Source organism: Lacerta agilis, chromosome 15 (genome assembly GCF_009819535.1).
Source record: "Lacerta agilis isolate rLacAgi1 chromosome 15, rLacAgi1.pri, whole genome shotgun sequence".
NCBI classification, from domain to species: domain Eukaryota; kingdom Metazoa; phylum Chordata; class Lepidosauria; order Squamata; family Lacertidae; genus Lacerta; species Lacerta agilis.
Genome location: NC_046326.1, coordinates 15,445,942 through 15,468,867, shown reverse-complemented (window position 1 = coordinate 15,468,867; position 22,926 = coordinate 15,445,942). Strand labels below are relative to the sequence as shown.

At 51.0% G+C, this 22,926-nt stretch overlaps 1 protein-coding gene across 1 annotated transcript in view; it reads right to left on the bottom strand.

Moving 5' to 3' along the window:
• Positions 1–224: 224 nt before the first annotated feature.
• The window catches only part of PCSK7 (proprotein convertase subtilisin/kexin type 7), a 29,994-nt gene continuing 7,292 nt past the window's right edge, over positions 225–22,926 (bottom strand). The window contains exons 4-16 of the mRNA XM_033172603.1: positions 22,064–22,229; positions 18,369–18,459; positions 16,935–16,989; positions 16,481–16,619; positions 15,733–15,833; positions 11,886–12,053; positions 10,542–10,649; positions 9,490–9,592; positions 7,354–7,510; positions 4,669–4,763; positions 4,278–4,371; positions 3,199–3,316; positions 225–1,566 (exon numbers count right to left, since the gene is read on the bottom strand). Of these exons, the coding sequence (XP_033028494.1) occupies positions 1,210–1,566; positions 3,199–3,316; positions 4,278–4,371; positions 4,669–4,763; positions 7,354–7,510; positions 9,490–9,592; positions 10,542–10,649; positions 11,886–12,053; positions 15,733–15,833; positions 16,481–16,619; positions 16,935–16,989; positions 18,369–18,459; positions 22,064–22,229 (1,752 nt within the window). The 3' untranslated portion in view covers positions 225–1,209. The remainder of the gene's footprint in view (positions 1,567–3,198; positions 3,317–4,277; positions 4,372–4,668; positions 4,764–7,353; positions 7,511–9,489; positions 9,593–10,541; positions 10,650–11,885; positions 12,054–15,732; positions 15,834–16,480; positions 16,620–16,934; positions 16,990–18,368; positions 18,460–22,063; positions 22,230–22,926) is intronic.

Here is a 22,926-nt window from a genome sequence, read left to right as displayed (position 1 = left end):
TTTGCCAGCGTACCGAAAGCAATTGGCAACCCCTGCCCTAAAACTTGACGGATTCATCTTATACAATGTATTTATATTCCCTTCTCTTACTCTAAAACCCAGAGTCGAAAAATTGCTAATATTCCACGCACACACCCTTTCCTGTATTTTTAATAAGAAGTGATGCCCGTATGCGTATTTTTGACGTGCTGCTTGAAAATAAAACAACAGAAAAGGAGAAGGCGTATTTTAATGGGTTTATTGGAAAGCTGCAAAGAAAAGCTTTTTTGCTGTTAATTAAAAAAAACACGCCCAACTGATTTAGAAAATAATAACAATTACCCACCCATCCCTGCAAAGCTGGATGACTTTGGGAGTGACACAAAGGCCTCACTTCTTCTTCAGCCTACAGAAGACATACATGTCATTTCTTCCCAATGGGATGTGGGTCACAGCAGAAGCCGCCACCCCAGCCCATGCAGCTGCCACCAAAGACTGTTTCGTTCATTGACGTGGTCCCAAGCGAGTGCCTTCACCCAGCCCTCCATTCCATGGAAAGCTGCCCGTGTCCTGCTCCTGATCCCGGCTGTGTCAGGATATACGTACAGAAAGGAAGCGCATTGAATGATACCCTTTTGGGTTCCAGTTTTGTAGGAAGGCCCCCAAAAGCTGCTCCTCTTTGCCATTTGTCAGCAGCAAGGCAGGCGATGAGGGGGGGGGCACCGGGACAGTGTGAGAAGGCTGGCAGGCGGGGGGCACCGGCCAGCCCAGGGTCTGCTGCACCACTTGGCAGCAAGATAAGGCAGCGAGTTGGTGAGAGCCCACAGGCTCCTTTTCGCAAAGTTTGTGGGAACACCGGAGCACTGCAGGGGCAGGCTTCCTCTGCACCCCACCCTCTTGGCACACACCCAGATCTCAGCCCCAGGATAGGAGGAGCATTCCTCTGTCCTCGCCACAGACACTGAATAAGGCTGCCCACCCCCAGGCAAGGCTCAGCCTCTGTGCCAGCCACAGGCACCCTGGCAATCCCATGGCACAAAGCTCCTTTCTGGAATGCCCATCCTGTGAGACGGAAAAGGCAGTGGCCCCCAAATACAAGAAGGGGCCAGGGTTAGGGGCAAGCTGGGCTACCCACAGAGAGATGCTTCCGTCCGTCAGACTTCCTCCCTGTGCGCCAAACCCAGGGCAAGCACTGGTTCAGTTCGCGTGTCCAGGGCTCTCTGCCAGCAGTCAGTAAACCCCGGGTGAGGTAGCCTGCTCTTGCTCTGGGAGGTTCAGCAAGCCTCTCCCTGCCGATGGTCTTGGGTTGCCCACAGCTCCGCCTGCCACTCTCGCCTCCTCCTCCACCCCCAGGCAGGATGGCTGCTGCTCCGGCTCCAGCTCCTTCCCTCCATACAGGGGGACAGTCTCCTCCATCTCTAGCCCATCCTCCAGGCTCTTGGCTGTCCTGCCTTCCGAGGACCACGGGCAGGCCATGGCGTTGCCGCAGACGGCCAGGTCAAAGGTCATGCTGTGGCGCATCAGAAACGCCTCCAACATGTAATAGAAGGTCCAGAAGACAGCAAAGCAGCCCAGCAGCATCAGGGTCTGGGAGGCGAGGAGGGAAGAGAGAGGGGAGGTCAGAACTTTGCAAAAGACAACAGACCCGGAAAGAGGGAAACCAGGGAGGGGACAGCATCCTGGCTGAAACAGGAGTTCAAAGCTCCTATGGTTTTGTGAGCAGTGGAAAATATTGGGGGGGGGGGTTTCCACCCAAGTGGCACAAAATCTGCCAGCGGAGTAAGCTTTGCCAGGAAGTGAGTGGAAGTCACGTCTGGCTTGGCTTGGGCCACAATCCTGGCATTCAGTAGCCTTGGAGGCTCAGTCTATGGCTGGCCCAGTATCACCCAGTGGACTTCACGGCTGGCCAGGGAGGCAGTGGATGAATGTGGTCTCGCCAGCTGAAGTCCAACACGCCAACCTCTGGCAGACCACCCTTTGCCAGCCTGCAATTATTCTGAGACTGTCGGTGGAACCTAACTAACCTGAGCTCTCACTGAGGTCCACGACTAGGGGGAGCTGACATGACGAGGCCCTGCATCTCAAAATTTGCCACTTCCACCACCCTAGTCTAGCCACCCCTCCCCACCAATTAGCCAAGATTACCCACAGCCTCCGGTGACCCACAAGGCTGCGATAAACCTCACCGAACACACGTTCTAGGACTCGTCTGCTCCAAACCACCTTGCAGCAGTCAATAAAAATGGGCCCCCATTATTCCACTGACCAAACCCACAATGGCCCTGTTGCGCTGACTATCGCCACGTCACTGCCCAAGCCCCTGTCCCTCACTAGCTCAGTCGGTAGGGCATGAAGAGGAGAAGGAGAGTTTGGATTTGATATCCCGCTTTATCACTACCCGAAGGAGTCTCAAAGCGGCTAACATTCTCCTTTTCCTTCCTCCCCCACAACAAACACTCTGTAAGGTGAGTGGGGCTGAGAGACTTCAGAGAAGTGTGACTAGCCCAAGGTCACCCAGCAGCTGCATGTGGAGGAGCGGAGACGCGAACCCAGTTCACCAGATTACGAGTCTACCACTCTTAACCACTACATCACACTGGCTCTCATGAGACTCTTAATCCTAGGGTCATGGGTTTGATTCCCCACATGGGGTGAAAAAATCCTGCATTGCAGGGGGTTGGAATGGATGACCCTCGCGACTGCTTCCAATTCAACAATGCCTGTTGAGGATCCTGCTAGAGGCAGGTGTCCATTACTGTCAGGAAACCCCCCTCCCCGCGGTTGGTAGAATCGCGGGAGCGTTTGCAGTATAGAGAACCCCCTGGGCTATTCACCACCTCGTCCTCCCCCTCCTCCGCCGGAAGCAACCATTCTTCCAGTGAGGAGGGGGAGTCGGAGGCAGGAAGGCGGTGCAGGGGCTCTGACAAGATCGCAGAGCCTCAGCGCCAAGGAGATAGTGGGGAACGGGGTCAGGTTCCCACGCTCCGAGGGAGCAGGCAGGAAGGACGTGGAAGGGGGAGGCGTGGGTTCAGAATCCCGCACCTTTTTTGCTGGACAAAGAACCGGAAGGGTTTATTCCTGGACTCTGCGGAGGGATGAGATGGACGTTTGAACTTTTGCTCCACTGTATATAGCTTTGCACAATAAAGAACTAAGTTTTTAGAAGTTCTGCGTTTGGCGCTTTACTCATGAGCAACCACTGAACGTCCTTACAATTACCTTGAGGGTGTTGGTGGTGATGGTGTAAGGCTCCTGCTCAGGGATCTGCAGGCCTGGTGGGCAGGGCAAGGAAAAATCGCTGTCCAGGTATCGCCCACTCATGGCCTCTTCAACCAGCCTGCAGGAGAAACAGCCTTTTCTGAATTACACCAACAGGCCGGGGGGCAATTTTTCCCTTCTTCCCTTTAGCCAGATTTTCAAGGCATGTTCCTGTGGTCTACCATCTCTGGCCAAAGCCTCCCCCCCCCCCCCGCCACCATTTTCTCCAAGATCCTGTTCTGACAGTGCCCAACCAGAAGTTCTTAAACACAATCTGAGTGGAATGGCAGTGCTCCCCCACACACACTTGTGATTCTCAGCAGTTGGCCTCCGAGCGTGGAGGTAGTGCACAGCCACCAGACAAAATCATCCAAGGTGGCTCGTGCTAGCTAGCCAAGCCACATATCACAAGGGAAAAACAAAAATGTGAAAGCCAAAAAAACACCCTTTGGGTCATTGCTAGTCTGACCTAAGAAAGATTACTTCCCCCTCCCAATTAGGGTGATCAGGCCAGGCCCAGAACAGAAGTATTTATCTGCTTTGTAAGCCGCTTTGAGTGTGTTTTGTAGTGGAGTCACTGAACACATGAAATTGATCAGGGGAAATCCTTTCCAGTGGGGGCAGGGGAGCTACAAGAGCATTTTAACTGGGCATCCTCTTGCTCCTGACTGAGACTAGGGCTGGGCGATATATTGCTGTATCACCCAAAACCAGTTTGAAGTCCGTATCACGATAGCGGTTTCATAATTTGTAACCTGGCAATATACTGTGAATCATGATGTTTGTGACTATGCAAAAATCTCAATGTGGGGGAAACCGTGAAGCCAGCCAATGCCTCTAACATAGCTCCGTCCTTATTTCAGACATCGTGACAATGTTGTTATATCGTGATGTTTAGCTGGTGATTTATATTGCGACGTTGAAAACCAGATACTGCCCAGCCTTAACTGAGACAGAGAAATGGAGTCGAATTGTCAGGCCAGGCCACCTCCCAGCCTCTCTGACGCTCGTGCCTCTACCCCAAATCTCACCATCCTTACCTCTGTCGCTCCTTGATCTCGGCAAGGGCCCACGAGGATCCGTACAGAGTCAGCTGCCAGTGCTTCAGCACTCCAGCCCCCAGGGTCTCGTCCCCTGCAAAGGAGAGGCATTGGCAGGAGAGACAAGCGAGGGAGAAGCTTGTGGGAACACGCAGACAAGGGGCAAGAGGGGAGCTCGCCCCCTCCCAGAATCCCTCTGGAAAGGGCAAGAGGGGTAAATCAAGGGTCTCGGTTCTAGGCGGTCACAGTGCTGGCAAGGAGCAGTTGAGTGGCACATGTGCAGGAAGCCATGCATGGCTTCTGAGGAGATTTCACAGCAAGAGCCACGTGGGCAAGAAGGGGGCAAGAGTCCTCCCTCTGGGGAAAGAGGGAGTGAAGCCGCAGGACTCACCAACGTCCCGGATCAAGAGGCGGTAGGTGCCCTGCGCCTCCTCACCCCAGCAGCGCACAGTGGAGAAGGTCCAGTCTGCAAAGCCGCTGGGATCCCTACAGGAGAGACGGAGGGCATGGAATCTGTGCAGCCTCCACAGAGCTTGGAATTAGAAACCCACTCACCCCCACCCACGGATGGCGGCCTTCGAGCCCTGAGTTACCCAGCCCTTTCTTGGCCTAGGGTGAGGACAGAGATGCAGTCAGGCCCCACTGTGCTCTGAGGGGACTGAGTTGATTCATTTCTCTCTCTCTCTCTCTCTCTCTCTCTCTCTCTCTCTATATATATATATATATATATATATATATATATAAATTTGATTAAATTTTCTGTTTTACAATTTCAAGTACTCATTTCATACATCCTTAAGATTTTGATGACCTCCCTTTTTCTCTTTCCATGGTTCATTTTACGTATCTTAAATTCCTGCATTTTTACAAAACACTATACCAATCATTATTCCACAATTGCATCCATCAAAACTTTTTTACACCATTGATCCAGTTACAGGTGGGTAGCTGTAAATTCTTTCCAGTAGCACCTTAGAGACCAACTAAGTTTGTTCTTGGTATGAGCTTTCGTGTGCATGCACACTTCTTCAGATACACTGAAACAGAAGTCACCAGATCCTTAAATATGGTGATAGCTTTGTCATGTATAATGAGATAATAATCCAATGTCTTTGTTCAGACCAGGTTTCTCCATGGTTTTAAGTTTGGTGATTAGTTTGGTGATTATCTTTAGCCATCTCACCCCTTGCCTTTCCCTGCAAGACTAATTGCAGCTGTTAAGAGTTGTCAACAGGTTTTCCACACCTATCAGCTGATCACCCATTCCCACCACCCTCTGAGTAATACCCCTCCCCACTCCCTCACTATATTTAAGGTTGGTCTCTAAGGTGCTACTGGAAAGAAATTTTTATTTTGTTTTTACACCATTGAATTTATCTTAATGCTGCCAGCGTTTTCAGCTGTACACAATTATATTCCATATATTCAATAAACGTTTTCCAACCTTCTTTAAACATACGTTCTTCTGGCTCTCTTATTCTATCTGTTAAGTCTGCAAGTTGTGCATATTCTGTCAACATAAGCTGCCGTTCTTCTTTGGTTGGGACCTCACTCGTTTTCCATTTTGGGGCTAACAAAACATGGGCCGCAGCTGTTGCATACATGAAAAACCTTTTCTGACACCTGGGGATTTCAGTCTGAATTACGCCCAACATAAAGGACTCTGGGTTTTGGGAGGGGGAAATACTTTTAAACTCCCCCCCCCATTCATTATAGATCCTTCCCCAATACCCCTTTACCCTTTTACATGTCTACCACATATGAAAGAACGTTCCCTCCGCCTCTTGACTCTTTATTTGTTTCTTAATTATACTTCTAGCCTGGTCCTTCACCAAATATTCCATTTTTTACAAAAATAAATAATAATGTTCTGAATTGAAACAAGTATACAGCTTCCCCCCCCCCCTTTTTCTTTTAAACCTAATGCGGTTTACTTAAAATCAGAAAATAAAACCACAAAGCAAACCATGGCAAAATAACAAACAAAATGGCAGTGTCCTAAGAACATGAGAAGGGCCTGCTGGATCAGGCCAGTGAGCCCATCTAGCCAAGCATCCAGTTCCCCGCAGTGGCTGACCAGATCACAGAATCATAGAATTGTAGAGGTGGAAAAGACCACAGGGGTCATCTAGTCCAACCCACTGCAATGCAGGAATCTTTTGCCCAATGTGCATCTCGAACCCATGACCCTGAGATTAAGTGTCTCATGCTCTACCAACTGAGCTGTCCCAGGGGATGCCTGCAGGAAACCCACAAGCAGGGTTCGAGCACAAGGGCTTTCTCCCCTCCTGTGGATTCCAGCAACTGGCACTGAGAAGCGTTACTGCTTCCTGCTGTGGAGCAAAGCATAGCCATCATGGACAGCAGCCATCAATAGCCCCTCACCTCCAAGAATTTGTCTAATCCTGTTTTAAAGTCATTTAGCTTGGTGGCCATCCAGTGGGAGTGAGTTCCATAGTTTTAAACTATACCCCGAGTGAAGAAACCCTTTCTGTCGTCTGCCGGAATGTTCCAAAATTCAGCTTTACTATGGTCATGGGTAGGCAAACTAAGGCCAGGGGCCGGATCCAGCCCAATCACCTTCTAAATCTGGCCCACAGATGGTCCAGGAATCAGGGTGTTTTTACATGAGTAGAATGTGCCCTTTTATTTAAAATGCATCTCTGGGTTATTTGTGGGGCAAAGGAATTTGTTCATTCCCCCCCCCCTTCAAAATATAATCCGGCCCCCACACAGTCTGAGAGACAGTGGAGCGGCCCCCTGCTGAAAAAGTCTGCTGACCCCTGATTATGGTTATGGGCAAGGGCGGAGAACGTTTTCTCTATCCATTCCATGCACCATCATATATACCTGTATCATGCTGCCTCTCCTCTCCCTTGCCCTTTCCCTAAGCTGGTAAGTCCCGGACGCTGCAACCTTTCCTCCATCCCCTTGGTTGCCCTATTCTGAACTGACAATATCCTGCCTGAGTTGAGGCGACCAGAGCACCTCAGCCCTTGCAAACGGAACGAGGTCTATCTAATGTTGCGCTTGGCGCTTCCCCCACCCGCTTCCTTCCAGGGGCCGCCCCACTCACGAGTCCATGCTGCGTGGTGTCCCGATCCAAGACTTCATGCCACTGGGACAGAGGAGGCGGATGTCCAGGTTGCCACGCCGGGGGTGGGTGATGGTGACGGTCACAGCCACGTGCTCCAGGGTCCTCATCCCCGAGAGCTCCAGGTCAGCTTCTGTGACTGACGAGGGGAGAGAAGCATCTGCACAATGGCCGCTTGCCCTGGACGCTAAGCGCTCCTCCTCCTGCAAGTCCTTGGGAAGGCTGGGCATGGGCAGAGGGGGTGGGTGGGCATCATCCTGGCATGGGTGCAAGTGGGACGATGCCCATGGTCCACAAACCACAGCTGGGCCTAATAGGTCGCAGTAAACATCTCGCTTGACCCCTGGTGAGCATGACTTGTGCCATCTGTGCGCACACCAACCACTTGCAGCATTACTAGTGCACATGGGGCTCGGGACCAGGGTGCCAGCACCCACTGGGTGCAGCAGGTGGGAAGCAAGAAGCAGAGGAGCTGACCAGGCTTCAGATCTGCTCCTCCAAGTTTTGGCCACCTCTGTGGCAGGTTCTTCCACAGCTGTTCCACAAAAAAAGTCAGTGTGCCACCAAAACTTCCTCACAGGAAGCTACCAAAGAGGAGCCTGGATGCTGGATCAGGCCCTAGAGGGCCCACCTGGCTTAGCATCCTGTTCTCACGGTAGCCAGCCCGTTTGCCCCAAAGCAGTGTTTCCCAAACTTGGGTCTCTAGCTGTTTGTTGGACTACAACTCCCATCATCCCTAGGTAGCAGGACCAGTGGTCAGGGATGATGGGAACTGTAGTCTAAAAAACAGCTGGAGACCCAAGTTTGGGAAACGCTGTCGCAAAAGGGAAGCCCACAAGCAAGACCCCGCGATCACCCTTTCAAGGCTGCATTTCCCTCCACCCTCAGAGCCTGACTCTGGCATTCCTCTCTGGGGTTCAGCCGCTTTCTGGCATTTCCTACCCTTCTGTTTGTTGTTTCATATTTCGCCGGAGAGAATTCCTTTTACGGGAAACAGGCACAGAGCAGTCCTGGACTCCCTTCCAAGGACTCCAAGGCTCTGGAGAAGGCTGGGAACAAGCTGAAGCCCATGGGGGGGGATCTCCCTCCCCCCAACCTTAGGATCATGTTGCATCTTCCTAGAGCTCTCCAAGGGACTCTCCAGGGCATGTTGAGTACAGACAGGTTTTTTTATAGTATTGATGGGGTAGCGGGGGGGGGGGGAGGACCCAAGACAGCCCCCACACCTCCCCATCCTAATAAGGCACTTCATGCTTCTCAGGTAGGGCTGGTCCTCTGTGCTCTCACCAGTGGACAACGTGAGCTGCACGCCCTGCAACTAATTTCCCCAGCTGCACAAAGGAAGAACACGAATTAGGAGGCCTCGGGGCTTCTCAAGGAAAACAGAGGGATGGGATAAAGCTACCTCCGGGAGGCATCAGTAGCTGGGGAACAGAGGTCTTGCAGGGTGTGTGTGTGTGTGTGTGTGTGTGTGTGTGTGTGTGTGTTGTTTGTGTGTACGGAAGTTGGCCAAGACAGGAGCTGCTGTATTGCCTAAAATGGGCAGAGGGAGCCTCCAGCCTGGGCAAGCATCCATGCACACACATCCTCTTGAGGAGGCTTGGCGTTGGTTGGGATAAAGAGGAGGGGCAGCACAGCCGTTCCAGCTCCCTCCCCCCTCCTGGCCGCAGCGTGAGTGAGAGAGTTCACACACATGCTCCCCAATTCTGCACTCTCCCCACCAAACTCGGACCGACCATCGTTGGTCAAAATGATGGAAAGTGCAAGGAGCATCGCTCTCCATCCTGCTAGTTGACAGGGGGTCCGAAACCACAGGGCTGTTCTCCTCTCAAAGCTCCCTCATTTAAAAAAGAATCAGAGACAGAAGAGCTTCCAGGTGGTTCATGCCCCAGGGAATTCCACAGGCTGAAACTTTTTTTTTTATAGATCTAGCATGGCTCACCCACTCCCAAGGAGTTGCGGGATCTGTAGTTTTGCAAGGGAACAGGGAATTCCTTTGGAGAGCAACAGGCTTTCACAGGCCTGCCCGTCCCTGGGTTCATTGGGGACGTCAGGGCAGTTAAACCAGCTGAGATTTATTCGTTCATGCCCCTCCCCTCCCCTCCAAACTCCACGAACCATTCCAGGTGACCTCCAGCTGCTGTGGCGCCATGGGGATGGTTTTGCTCTCCTTCAAGATGGGACTGACGTAGGAGGCCAGGTAAGGGACCGACTCCCAGATCTGCCAGTAGGGGAGAAGAAAGAGAGAAGGGGGGCACTGAGCACCACACAGAGCTTTCTCCTGCTGGACCCTGCATGCAGGGCCCTCTACACAACGCTGTGCCCCACTCTCCAGAAAAAGGGGGGAGCAGGGGGCACTCAGTCCAAAGTCATTTCACACAGAATCGTAGAATTGCAGACTTGGAAGGGACACCGAGGGACATCAAGTCCAACCCCCTGAAATCTCAACAAAAGCATCCCTGATGGGTGACCATCCAACCCCTGTTTGAAAACCTCCAATGGAGAGTCCACCACCTTCAGAGAGAATCCGTTCCACCGCTGAACAGCTCTTACTGTAAGAAAGCAATAAAACCGCTGGCACGTTTGCAAAGCTAAGCAGGGTCCGGTCTGGTTTCTAATTGGATGGGGGACCGCATGTTGAGGTCCCTGCATTGCTGGGGGTCAGACTGGATGACCCTCAGTGTGTCCTTCCAACTCTACAATTCTATGATTCTAAGGTTTGGTGGAAATGAGTCTTTCTTGTAATCTGAATTCACTGGTTCTGGTCCCACCTTGCATGTGAAAGCAATCCAGATATCTGAAGATGGCTCTTATATGAACAGTTCATCTCCTGGCCTTCATTGCGGAAAAACAACTTTGCAAGCCTGTCAGCTTGCAGATATTGCCCCAGCCCTTTCAGCCTGCAGTGAGGGGTGTGGGGGTCTTGTAGGGGGTAGTATGCCCACCCCAATACTCTCTGGCCCCTGCCCCATGCTTCTGGTTGAAGACTACAATGCCCAGGTGGAGGGCAGCCCCCTAGATGCACTAATCCTCTCTCCCTTTCTCTGGGAGTGGGGGGGGGGGGAACAGGACCCAAATGAGAACCATGGGGCAGACAGCTGCCTTCCCCCCACCCCCACCCCACATTCTGACAAGCAGCCCTGGTCCTTGTTCCTCTTCCTGCCGGCTACCTTGGCTGCGTTGACCAGCCTCCAAGCGTTCAGCAAGCCAAACCCGTGTTGGTGACTGTGGCTGAGGCCGGCCTGGTTGACATCCCAGCTGGCCCGGTTGTCTTCATACTGCAAAGGGAGGCAGAGAGCTGGTTAGCTGGGGGAAGGAGCTTGGGCCTCGGGCAGGGAAGGCGGGAGAGACCGCGGCTTCAGAGGATGGAGAGGCCTTCGATGCTGCTGTGTCCCAGGTAGCCTGATTCAAAGAGCGATGCGAGAAGGAAGGAGCTGAGCACCCCCCAGGGCAGGGAGGGAGGGAAAATGCTGGGGAAGAGGAGCTTGGAGCAGCTGCAGAGAGTAGGATACAAGGCTGGATCTGAAACGCTGAACAGCAGGGCTGAAAGGAGCAGGGAAGGATACAGTTCTGGATCTGAAACGGTCCAGCTGACAGCCCCCCCTGCCCAAGGGTCCTGCTTCATTGATATGCTTTGAATTGGCAGGGGGTTGTGGGCAGTGGGGAGAGGGGAGAGCAAAGCCACACCCCACTCCTCCTTTTCCAGGTCTCTGGGATGGGAGTGGTTGGCTCAGCACCAGCATTGATTCAGTTAAGCATCATATCCAAACTCACTGGAAACATTTACGCAGGGTTCTCAACTCCAGCCACCCAGACCCCCGAGAAATGAAGGGGACGATGAGGAGGGCTTGCAGAGATTGCTGTGGCTGGGGGGGGGGGTTGTGGGTTCAGGGTTGCTCTCCACCCCACCGATTCAGGCATGGAATTGTGGGGCTGCCTCTTTGGGGCCACGCAGAGGCCCACTCTGCCATTCTCCTTCGGGGTTCTGAATTCTGCCCCCGAGACCTAACCCTGGTGGCTCAATTCATCATCAAGGATTGATGGTTTGGGGAGAACATAAGAAGAGCTTGCAGGATCAGGTCAAAGGCCCATCAAGTCCAACATCTTGTTCTCATGTTGGCCAACCAGAGGGAAAAACCACAAGCAGGATGCGAGCACAAGAGCCCTCTCCTTGCTGCCCCCGGCTATGGAGGCAAAGCACAGCCATCCTGGCTAGTAGTGACCGATAGCGCTCTCTTCTCCGTGAATATCTCAAACTATCTTTTTAGGTTGATGGCCATCGGTGCCTCCAGTGGGAGGGAGTTCCACAGTTTAGCGATGTCCTATGGGAAGAAGGTGTCGGGATTTTGCCATGGACTGCATGGTCTCTTTCAGCTCAGTCTGCTTGGGCTTTGTTAGGCAGGAATGAATCTCCTGCTGGCTGCCCCCCTCCCCATCTGGGCATGGCTGGCACTATGAAGGTTGCCCACAGAGGATAAGAGGCATGGGGGGCTACAAGGGTGCCCTGGGCTCACCTTGGTGGCCGTGAAGACGATGATGTGCTGGATGTCCCGCCAGGTGAGACAGGGGCGCACCTGCAGCATCAGGGCGATCATGCCAGCAGCCAGGGGGGCTGCAGCAGAGGTGCCGGTGTGCCCCTCCGTGCACCCGGTGCCCCTCTGCAAATCCCAGTCGGTGGTTGCCTGGAAAGAAAAGAAAGAGCAGGAAGCTGGAGGTCACTGGTTCAACTGGAATGTTTCTGGGGCCAGAGGGAGGGCTGGCTAATCTAGAGGCGTCTGGGGCTTCTGGGAGGTCTAGCCCCAAACAACTGGAGGGCACTAGTTCAGGGAAGGTGGCTGCAACTCAACCCAATTTCCAAGGTAGGATCCAGCAAACACCTGCCTGGATATGTCACGCAACAACCATCTTGCATCTTTTGCTTCAACCCTTGAAAGATCATCCTTCCACCACTGTAAACATGAGTAAGCCCAGTCACCAGGACTGCCTTGTGTGCTCCGTAAGGCCTTCATTTATTTTCTCTTCCTGGGACCAGGCAGGCTGCTCTGACACTGAGCTGAGTGGGGGCTTTTTTTCAGGGAGGACGGGGCTCCAAGCAGGTGCCAAGGAGGGAGGGAAGGTCACCCTGGAAGGAGCCCAGCTCAAAACAGCTCTGGACCCCTTTTCCTTGGGCTGGACCAGCAAAGCTTGCGCAGCTCAAGGAAAACTCTGAGGATTGACCAATTATCAAATTCTGGTGGTGTTTTTTCTCTACCAATGCCATTGCTCCTTCAGACTTCTCCTGCGGAGCCAGAGGATTCCTGTATCAGCCAAAAGGCAACTGGAGAAATGGACCTTGACAGCCTGCAGAGGCCAATGAGCACTGGAGAGCAGAAAACAACCCCGTCCCTCCCTCTCCCCTCCCCCTTCTCCGTCTGTCTGTTTGTCTGTCTGCCTCTTTCACTCTCACACAGCTGCCTAAGAAGAGTTCTGGGGGATTAACCATGTCAAAGGCTCAGTTAGTGCGAATATAATCTTGGCACTGCTTCTCAAAATGAAATTACATAATAAGAGTAAGAATACTCCAAGCACGGGGAGCTGCAAATAATGAAGCCCTGGGCAACTGGTCTGACCCTGGCTCCCCCCACCATCATCGCACTACAAACATGTATCCTTCCTCTCCGGGGTTGGGATTCTGCAAGGTGGGGTGGGTGCAGAATACAGATGGAATCAATCCTTGTTTCTGGCAGCCCATGGAAGAAATGCACTTTGTGCCTGTCTGTTTTGGGTGACTTGGAGCCCCTGGTCTGGCTCTGAAGCTGCAAGGATAGTATTTCATGTGCCTTCCTTCCACCTTAGTGGTTCGGTCCACCCCTTTGTAATACCTAGTGCCTGATTTGCACATGCAACTCGGGCGGGGGGGGGGGAGAGACATATTGGGGTTTCCTACTGCGGAGACTTGAACGCTATGTTGGACTGTGCAATAAACCAGGTGGAGAATCCTCCTTGTTGAAAGAGGGGCAGATGGAGGCAAAAGCAGTAAAGTAGCACCAGGGGTTGACAGCTACTGGATTTCTGCCTTTGTTCCTTCCTCCTTTTCCCACCCCACCTGCTGCTGTGGCTCAAAGGGGGCTGGGTCCATTTTTGCACCACTTCCAGCATCGTCCAATTTGGTTTGGGGACAAGGGAGCCACCCGGCTGCTTCCACTCCAACCAGCCCAGGAGAGCCTTGAACTCCTTGGGGAAGGCACAGAAGCAGGGGAGGGAGATGTCCTTGCTTGCAAAGACAATGCTGCAGAAGGGAGGAGGCCATTTAAGCAGACACAAAAGGAAATACAAAGGAAAACAGAATGATGCACCTTAAGGGGGGGCAGTGAAGGAATGCATAGTGCAAAACTAGACCAGACACTTGGGAGAACAAAACGTCCTACACTTGTGGCACTGTTTTTACAGGATTAGTAGCAAGGTGCAAGGGGGGGGGGATTTGGACTGGGACATTTATTATAATTATTAATTATTAATTATTAATTATTAGTTATTAGTTATTATTGTCGTATCTCGGAAGTCGAACAGAATCCTTTCCGGAAGTCCGTTCGACTTCCAAAACGTTCAGAAACCACAGCACGGCTTCTGATTGGCTGCAGGAAGTTCCTGCAGCCAATCGGAAGCCCCATCGGACGTTCGACTTCCAAATATAGTTCACAAGGAACAGTTCCTTCCAGGTTTGTGGTGTTCGGGAGTCAAAATGCTTGAGAACTAAGCTGTTTGAAAACCAAGCTACAACTGCATTATTATTATTATTATTATTATTATTATTATTATTATTAACTTTTGTTTTAATCTTTCCCAAGGCAACCCAAAGAGACTTACACACAAACAAACAAAAAGCCCCACATAGATATATGAAAACCAAGGGGGGAAACAAAATGCATTAAAAAACACCCCACACACTTCTAAAAGGCTACTGATAACAAAAAGCCAAAACTAAGATGGGAGGGTCAAACCCCACCCCCACCCCCACAACATGCTATATTGAGAGCCCCAGCCAGTTGCATGGGGGCATGTCTTAACTATCATCCTCGCCATCTGCCTTTCACTCTAAATTCCAAGGGCAGGTTACAACAATTAAAACACAGCATGTAGGTACTCTATAGCAGGGGTGGCCAACTCCCAAGAGACTGCGATCTACACACAGAGTTAAAAACTGGCAGTGATCTACCCCCTTTTGGGGGGTTCAGGTCAAAGTTGTTGATCTTCTTTTAGGAAGGTCCATTTTTTAGGGGTTCAGGTGAAAGATGTTGAGCTTGTTTGACGGAGGAGGAAAGCCCCACTTTTTTGGGGTGCAAGGCAAAATGTTGAGCTTTTTTTAGGGGAGCCAAAGTTGTTGAGCTTCTTTGGGGGGAGCCAGTGATCTACCAGTGATCTACCATAAGACATCCAGTGATCTACTGGTAGATCACGATCTACCTGTTGGACGTGCCTGTTGTATGGTATCTGTATGTCTCAGTGTGTAATTAAGATCAGGACATCTGTACATAGCTGTCAACCCTCCCTTCTGTTTCCTAATGCTATAATAAGGGAATTTCCCGCAGAAAAGGGAAAGGTTGACAGCTTTGCATCTGTATTTGGGGAGGGGGAAGAGGTTAAATGGCACCAGTGCCCCCACCGCTTCTCTGGTTTAACTAGCAGCCCCTTTGCTTGGATTTAAAGGAAACTGGGCAATCTCTCTCAGCTCTCCTTGTGCAACAGGCTGTTTTGCTCTCAGTTCTACCACAAATAAATGAAAGACAGGCCTAAGAAGAGTGGGGGGGGGGTTGGGAGGGAAGGGGAGGCTGCTCCTATCATGCCTTGCCTACAAGGTCCTAGAGGCACCTAGCCAGCCGTTCGAGCAACAGGAAGCTGGCCTAGGTGGACTCTTGCTCCGTGATTGAGCAAGGCATTGTTTACGGATTCTTGCTTTTTAAAAAGATCATAGCTCTGTTCAAACCGTGCCAGTGGAAAGGTCTGGCTGCCTCCTTCTGCCTTGCCAAGCACAGTCCTCCCCTTCCCTCCCCTCCCGCCGCTGACTTTTAGGTTGAGCGTGGAACCATTCTGTCGGCTGTTGACAGCTGTTATTTGCACTTGGACACTAGATGCACGTTTTCAAACATGCACTTGCTTGGCCAGGAAGCATCAACAGGAGCCAAGAAACTGGGTTAAATTCTTCCCATTAAGGACACAGTGGAACATCATGCTAAAAGCCCCTTGTGGAGACGGCCAGAAGAGCTAACTCTGGAGTTTGCAAAAAGCCCGGCAGAGCAGAGCACACCAGGCTCCTTGCATGCAGCCTATCTGTGCCTGCAGGAAAGACCCTTGCTGGCACGGGTGAGGCCTGTTGGGACTCACAATGCTCCTCATCATCTTGTCCCCCCCGCTGAAAGTCACAGCCAGCATGGAGGCGCACTCCTCAGCGTAAAAAGGCATGTACCCCATCTCATCCACTGCACCTGGAGGGAAAGAAGAGGCAAAAAGGGGTTGAAGAAAGTGGCACATACACATACAATTTAGTATTTAGTAATATCCTGAAAATGTTTTCAGTGGGATAAACAGAGCCAAGCCACTAGCAGGACAGCTCCGGGGGAGGGGGGACAAGATTTGGGCATTTGCAGTGGGACACGTGAAACAAAGTCATGAAAAATAACCTCTCCCCCTGCATGCTTTGATTTATCTCCTGCCTTGCGGGCAGCTTCCCAAAACCCACAAGTGTAGGCTTGTTCATCCCGCAAGAGCGACCCAGTTATCTCGATTTCTTATTCTTCCGGTAAGTTTCGCCATTTCTGCACATTCCTTAAGTTTTTGTATCCATTCTTCCTTTGCTGCTTCTTTCCATTTTGGGGCAAGTCACATTCTAGCCACTGTAGTAGTAGCATACATGAATAGCAGTTTACCTATTAATCCATTCCCCAATTCATCAAACCTTGGTATTTATTAATTTCTAGGGTTTAGGGGTTCTGTAACAATATATATGTACATATTCTTTCTTATACACATCTTTGATTCCCCACCCCCTTTGCATCACTTTATTTCTTTATAATTGAAATTCTCCCAGTAAAAATATTAATATTAAAAAACAGGCCCCTGCCTGCCCTATTACCGATGGTGACGGTGTAGATGGAGTTGGCGTAGCCATCATAGTTGCAATTGTCATTGTGCTGCCCTCCGTTCCCACTGGCCACCACAAAGATACTGCCAAAGCCCCGGCGGCCGGCCATCACCCCATGCTGCAAAGCGGCCTGAAAGGGAAAGGGGTGGGTTAACTGAGTGAGCAGGGGCTACCCTGCCCCACCACCCCCTCACAGTGCAGGGCATCCCCCCGTCCCCCTTGCTGAAGAACTTCCAGCAAGGGCATTGGCTCTGTGACAGGGAAAGCCCTAGAAAGCCCACTGGGCAGGGGTCCTAGACGCTTCAGCTCCCTCAAAACCCGTGCATGCAATCCGGTGGCGCGCGGCAGTGCTCCTTCCCTCCTCCAGAGCGACCCTGTGAGCCCCAGTGTTCCCCAGGTTTCTCGGGCCAGCAGGGAAGGAGATGGCAGAACTCGAACTCCATACCTTCCCAAGCTGGTGAGGACCATCCACGGTTTTGCCGTCGTCATCGGGGCCCCAGCTGCAAAGGGAAACGCCAGGAAACAGAACTTAGGGACAAATGTGAGGGTCACAACAACCTGGGGTATCTAAGGTAGATCTAACCGTTGGAGATGCAATAGGGATAATGCTTCTCTAAAACGTGTTTTTTTTCCCCACTGTCCTATATCGACAGATTTTTGGTAGATGCTAACTGAAAGTATCAACAGAACTGTACGGAACAACCTTACATTTACAGAACAAAATATCCTCTTGAATTATATACCCAGCACATGGAACCTTACAAAAGGACAATACGAGTGGACTCTCTGTGCCCTTTGTTGTTGTTCAGTCGTTCAGTCGTGCCCGACTCTTCGTGACCCCATGGACCAGAGCACGCCAGGCACCCCTATCCTCCACTGCCTCCCGCAGTTTGGCCAAACTCATGCCAGTCGCTTCGAGAACACTGTCCAACCATCTCATCCTCTGTCGTCCCCTTCTCCTTGTGCCCTCCATCTTTCCCAGCATCATTGTCTTTTCTAGGGAGTCTTCTCTTCTCATGAGGTGGCCAAAGTACTGGAGCCTCAACTTCAGGATCTGTCCTTCTAGTGAGCACTCAGGGCTGATTTCTTTGAGAATGGATAAGTTTGATCTTTTTGCACTCCATGGGACTGCCCTTACCACATAGCAAAAAGACTTGATACTGATGAATTGGAAAAATAAAAATGCGGCTCCCTTCTACGATTGGATTGAAGATTTATACAAACTCCCAACATATGAACAACTTGCATATAAACGCAGACTTGCCATGGACAAATTCAGTGACATTTGGAATCCATTCTTACAAATACTGTAATAGGTTAAGATCTGGTGAAGTAAAATAACAACCTTCTAAAGTATACAGTTTTGGGCTCTCCCCCCCCTTTATTTCCCCTTCTACACGTGCTCTCTTTTTCTTGCTTTCTCTTTCATTTACGTCTCACAGTATTTAGTATACATATGATTTTGTACTTTTTGAACTTTCAATAAAGATGTTTAAAACTCAAAACAACAACAAAAAACAACAACCTGGGATATCAGGAGTTTCCTGGAAGTGGCAGGCCAGGGCAACAGAACCCCCTTTCCCACTTCCATGGGGTCACACAGGCTCTGCAGCGAGTGAACAGGATTCCCCGTTCTCTCCATCACAACTGACCCAACAGCTCCAGCCTGCAGGGGAGACTGTAGGTGCCCAGGGGTGGTGCAATTTCCGGGGGCACCATCAAGCATCTAGCAAACCAGCTCTTCTGCAATTGGGACCAGAGCCTGTGGTGGCGTGGCGCGGACTTTGCCCACTAAGGGGACTCGGTTCACTAACCCTGTGATCAAAGCCCTCCCCCCCCCCAAAGCTTCTTATTTATTTGCTGTTCTTCCAGCACTGACCTGCAGCTGTAGATGTCGTTGATTTGATAGTGTTTGTTGAAAGCCACAGCCTCCATGCTGTCGGTGAGCGGCCCGTCCAGCACTCGGATCCCTGCGCAGACAAAGACAGGTAAGGCAAGGGCAAGAGAGACCTGGCAAGCTGTTCCGACGCACACACGGACAGAGGCTTCCGGTGCCATCCAAGAGCAAGGAGGCCTGTGTTCAAGTCTTGCTTCGGCCCAGGACACTGGCTTCTGCGGGAAAGTGGCTTCCTCCCTCTCAGCCCCTCCAGCTGTAAAATGGGCATAAAAGTAACCCACCTCAAAGGGGTATTGTGAGAACCCCCCCAAAAAGGGTGAGAACACTGGGTACATTAAAGGGGACGTATCAAGGGGGGGCCTTTCATAGCCTGAGGGGCAACCTTCCAGGGGCGACAGACCCTGCCCTTTGAAGGTGACTCAGAAACTACAACTAACGCAGAATGGGGCAGCTAGACTGGTGATTGGCAGCGGCCCCCCAATATCATATAACTAGGGTCCCAAAGTAATAATGCCAACTTTTAAAGCCCTAAACGCCTCAGCCCTGTATACCTGAAGGAGCGTCTCCACCCCCATTGTTCAGCCTGGACACTGAGGTCCAGCTCCGAGGGCCTTCTGGTGGCTACATCAGTGCAAGAAGTGAAGCTACAGAGCCTTCTCAGTAGTGGCACCCCACCCTGTGGAACACCCTCCCATCAGATGCCAAGGAGATAAGTAACTATACAATTATGCAACCTTTAGAAAACATCTGAAGGCAGCCCTGTACCAGGAAGTTTTTAATGTTTGATCTTTTATTATGTTTTTGTATATACTGGAAGCAGCCCAGTATATACAATTATTATTATTACTACTACTACTACTACTACTACTCTCAGTCAGGCAGGCAAGATGTGTCCCTGCAGTTGCAAGGGATGCTCCAGCCAGGTAACATCACTAGAGGAGGGCCAGGAGAGGAGCCAGTGAGGGGTGTGGCTTGAGGAAGGTGCATGGCCTGCACAGTCCGGAGGCCCAGAGAGAGGGGGATGCTGGGCTGCATTTGGCCCTCAGGTTGAAGGTTCCCCACCCCTGGGCTATTTAAGCAGTGCCTAACAATGATGTATCTTTGGAGTGAAAGTGGAGCTGGTGGAAGCCACACCTGCTAAACTGCAAAAGGAAGTTGGGAGAACTTATTCTTGCCTGCTGAGCTGACCCCAGACTGTGTGTGTGTGTGTGTGTTACAAGAAAAAAGGGAAGGGATGGAGTCAGGAGGTCAGAGGAGCAGCAAGAAGAGTTGGGCTGGGATCTGCCCTGCCTACCTCTACCCCCCCCCCCCCCGGAATTCCTGTTTCCACCATCAAGGTGTTCAGCTGCCACCCAGCTCCACTTCCATCTAAACCACTTGCAAAACACCAAGGGATCTTTTCGGGAGTGTAATGAACCGATTTCATACTGTCAAACTGTCAACGTCTGCAGCTAGATTTGGGTTTTTTTCCCAAGCTGCAAACCTCCCGCAGGGATAGCCAGTGAGAGCAAACAGACACACTTGATCCGGAGCCATGTTCCCAGTGAACCAGAGAGCTGCTAATTGAGCCAATTTGCACGGGAAGTCTAGACCGGCAGTGAGCAAACATTGCTCCAGATGGGAGCTGCCTGGCCGGCTCAGCGGCAGAACAAACATCCCACCTCCCTTCATTCTCTGTGGTTCAGGGAGCTGCGAGCACAGCGGTTTCTGCCTCACCAGATCATCTCAGGGTGGGGGGGCCACAGACAAGCTCCTGAGGCTCAACCAGGCTCCCCTCTCGCACCGCATTTGCCAGTCTGCTCTGAGAGCACCTGGAAACCAGCGTTTGTGCAGTTCCATTTTGCACTAAAGAGGAACACATGCACCATACCCCCCCCCCAAAGCCTGTGAAGCAAAGCTCTGAACAAGGGGGGAGGGTCCTGTCCTCCCCACAAGATTATTTTGGGGAAAGAGCACTGCTCATGGTAGGGAGAAGACGCCACCTGCTGTCCATAGAGGGGAATGGCGGCCTATGCTTGTTGACACCCTCCCTCGCTTTCCACGGCCCCCACCCCAAGATGTGGCAAATACTGTGCTGAAGCCAAAAGGTTAGGGTTGCCATATTTTGAAGAGCAAAAAAAGAGGACACATTTGCCAGCTCCTGCTTTTAACTATGGATTGCTTTGATGACCCTCGTTTTAAATACTCCTGTTTAAAAATATGTAGGCAATAGCAGCTGGGATACATAGATAGTAGGAATGTTCTCAACTTTCAACAACAAAATAAGTATAATACATATTGCTCCCTCACTCGCCACATGAAAGTATTGGGACTCATGCTCACATCTTTGTGAACATAAAACAATTTATTGAACTGTTGGACACAAGACATATGTACTCTCCTGAAGGGCAGGGGGATGTTAACGCTTGCCCTCGCAGACTCCTCCTCCAAGATCTCTTAGCTGAGCTGGTGTCCTTTTAGTTCAGCCACAAGAGAAAGGATTTATATAGTATGGTCGTACCTTGGATCCCAAAATCCTTGGGAGTCAAATGTTTTGCCCCCTGAACGCCGCAAACCCGGAAGTGAGTGTTCTGGTTTGCGAATGTTCTTTGAAAACCGAACGTCCAATGCAGCTTCCAGTTGTGTGCAGGAATAATAATAATAATAATAATTTATTTGTACCCCGCCCATCTGGTTGGGCTTCCCCAGCCACTCCTGTAGCCTTGGTTGTCTAACGTTTTCAGAAGCTGAATGGATTTCCAGAACAGATTTTATTCGGCAACCAAGGTACTGTACGACTGTATGTAACTAGTTTAAGATGCTGCTCTGTTGCAATTCTCTGCTGCAGACCAGCTTATCTGGGTCCCTTAGATTTGGGTCTAATGCACTAGAAAAAAAATTCTTGGGTTACCGTAAACACAAGAACCAAACAAAAAACCCTCCATACGTTTTGCCAAATTTTAAAAATCCACCCGGACAGAAATTTTAATCCTGAAAGAGAGGATGTGTCTGGGGGAAAAGAGGACATATGGCAACCAGACCTGAAAAGAGGACGTGTCCTGGAAAAAGAGGACATATGGCAACCCTAAAAAAGGGTTCCAGGGGTAAGGCTGCCATCGCATGCTGAGCTACAGGTTTGAGCTGAATGCAGGGCAGGGACCAGACAAACTACCCCAAAAGGAGCAACATGTCTCCCACCAGAAGAACTATCCCTCCCCTAACACCCTATACACCCGTCCTGTATGCCCTGTAGTAATGTCATTGTTGTGCCCATTTGTGTGTATGTGTAAACATGCAGGGGTGCGTGGGTGTTAAGGGAACAATGGCTTGCCTAAGTTCACCTCGTGAGCTCGCGGCAGAGGTAACCATGAGGGGAAATGGGGACCTCCTGGCTCACAGCTCACGCTCTGCCACAGCAGCTCTTGTGACACTGCTTCGCCTGCAGAAATGCAAGCCAGCTGAATCCCACCCACTTTCCTTGCAGCAACTGGGCAGAGTCCAACCCAAACAGAGGAAGACCGGCAGCTGGCTCTCCTTCCAAAGTCAGATTGCCAGTCTATCTAGCTCAGTGCGGTTCACACTGGCCGGCATAGGCTCCCCAGAATGCCAGGCAAGAGATTCTCTCCCTGCAGATTCCAATTGGGCAATGCTCAGACACTGAGCCACCACAGCTCTCCCCTGCCATCGGGTGCCAGTACCTGCGATCCGGCTGCCATAGGCAACTCCCACAGCACAGAAGCTGTTGTTGGAGACGGCTGCGATCTCCCCAGCACAACGGGTCCCATGGTGGTTGCCGTTTTCCTCGTCCGGGTGGGGCATGGGGTCTGGGTCGTTGGAGTTCAAGTCATAGCTGCCTTCAGGGCTCTGAAAGAGACCAGACCCAGAGTTGAGGGTCCCTTTTCCTGGGAGTGCGAGGGTAACTGCAGCTGGGGAACAAAGCACTCAGGACTCAACAAACACCAGTCGCCCTTTCCCTGCCCGCCCGCCCCCCGACTCTCCCCTGCCCCTCCTTTCCTGTTTTATTGTGATTTTGTTGCCTACAATAATCGCACTCGGTTTTAATCCTTGTAGGCTCTTATTCCCAGAAGGGCTAATCTTTTAATTAAATAAAAAATGGCTGAACCGCACAATTTCCTGAGGGTAAAATCATTTAATTTATTAAATTTATGCACTGTCCCTCATCACAAGATCTCAGCCCGGTTCCCGGAATAAAATACAAAATGAAAACACAAATAAATAAATTAAAACAAAAACAACAGACACATTTAAAAGGCTGTAGAATATTAAGTTACAGGTGGTATCTGAAGAAGTGTGCATGCACACGAAAGCTCATACCAAGAACAAACTCAGTTGGTCTCTAAGGTGCTACTGGAAGGAAATTTTTTTATGTTTTGTAGAATTTTAAGTAATCAGCTTCCACCTCATCCCAAGACCCTGATCTAAGGCAGCAGGTGCTGCTTCTGCGCTCTGGATAAGACGGGAACAAGCATTTGGGTAATCTGTGGCACACCCAGGAAACCGCCACCAGCCACCATTGGATGCTTTGAGTCAGGGTCACAAC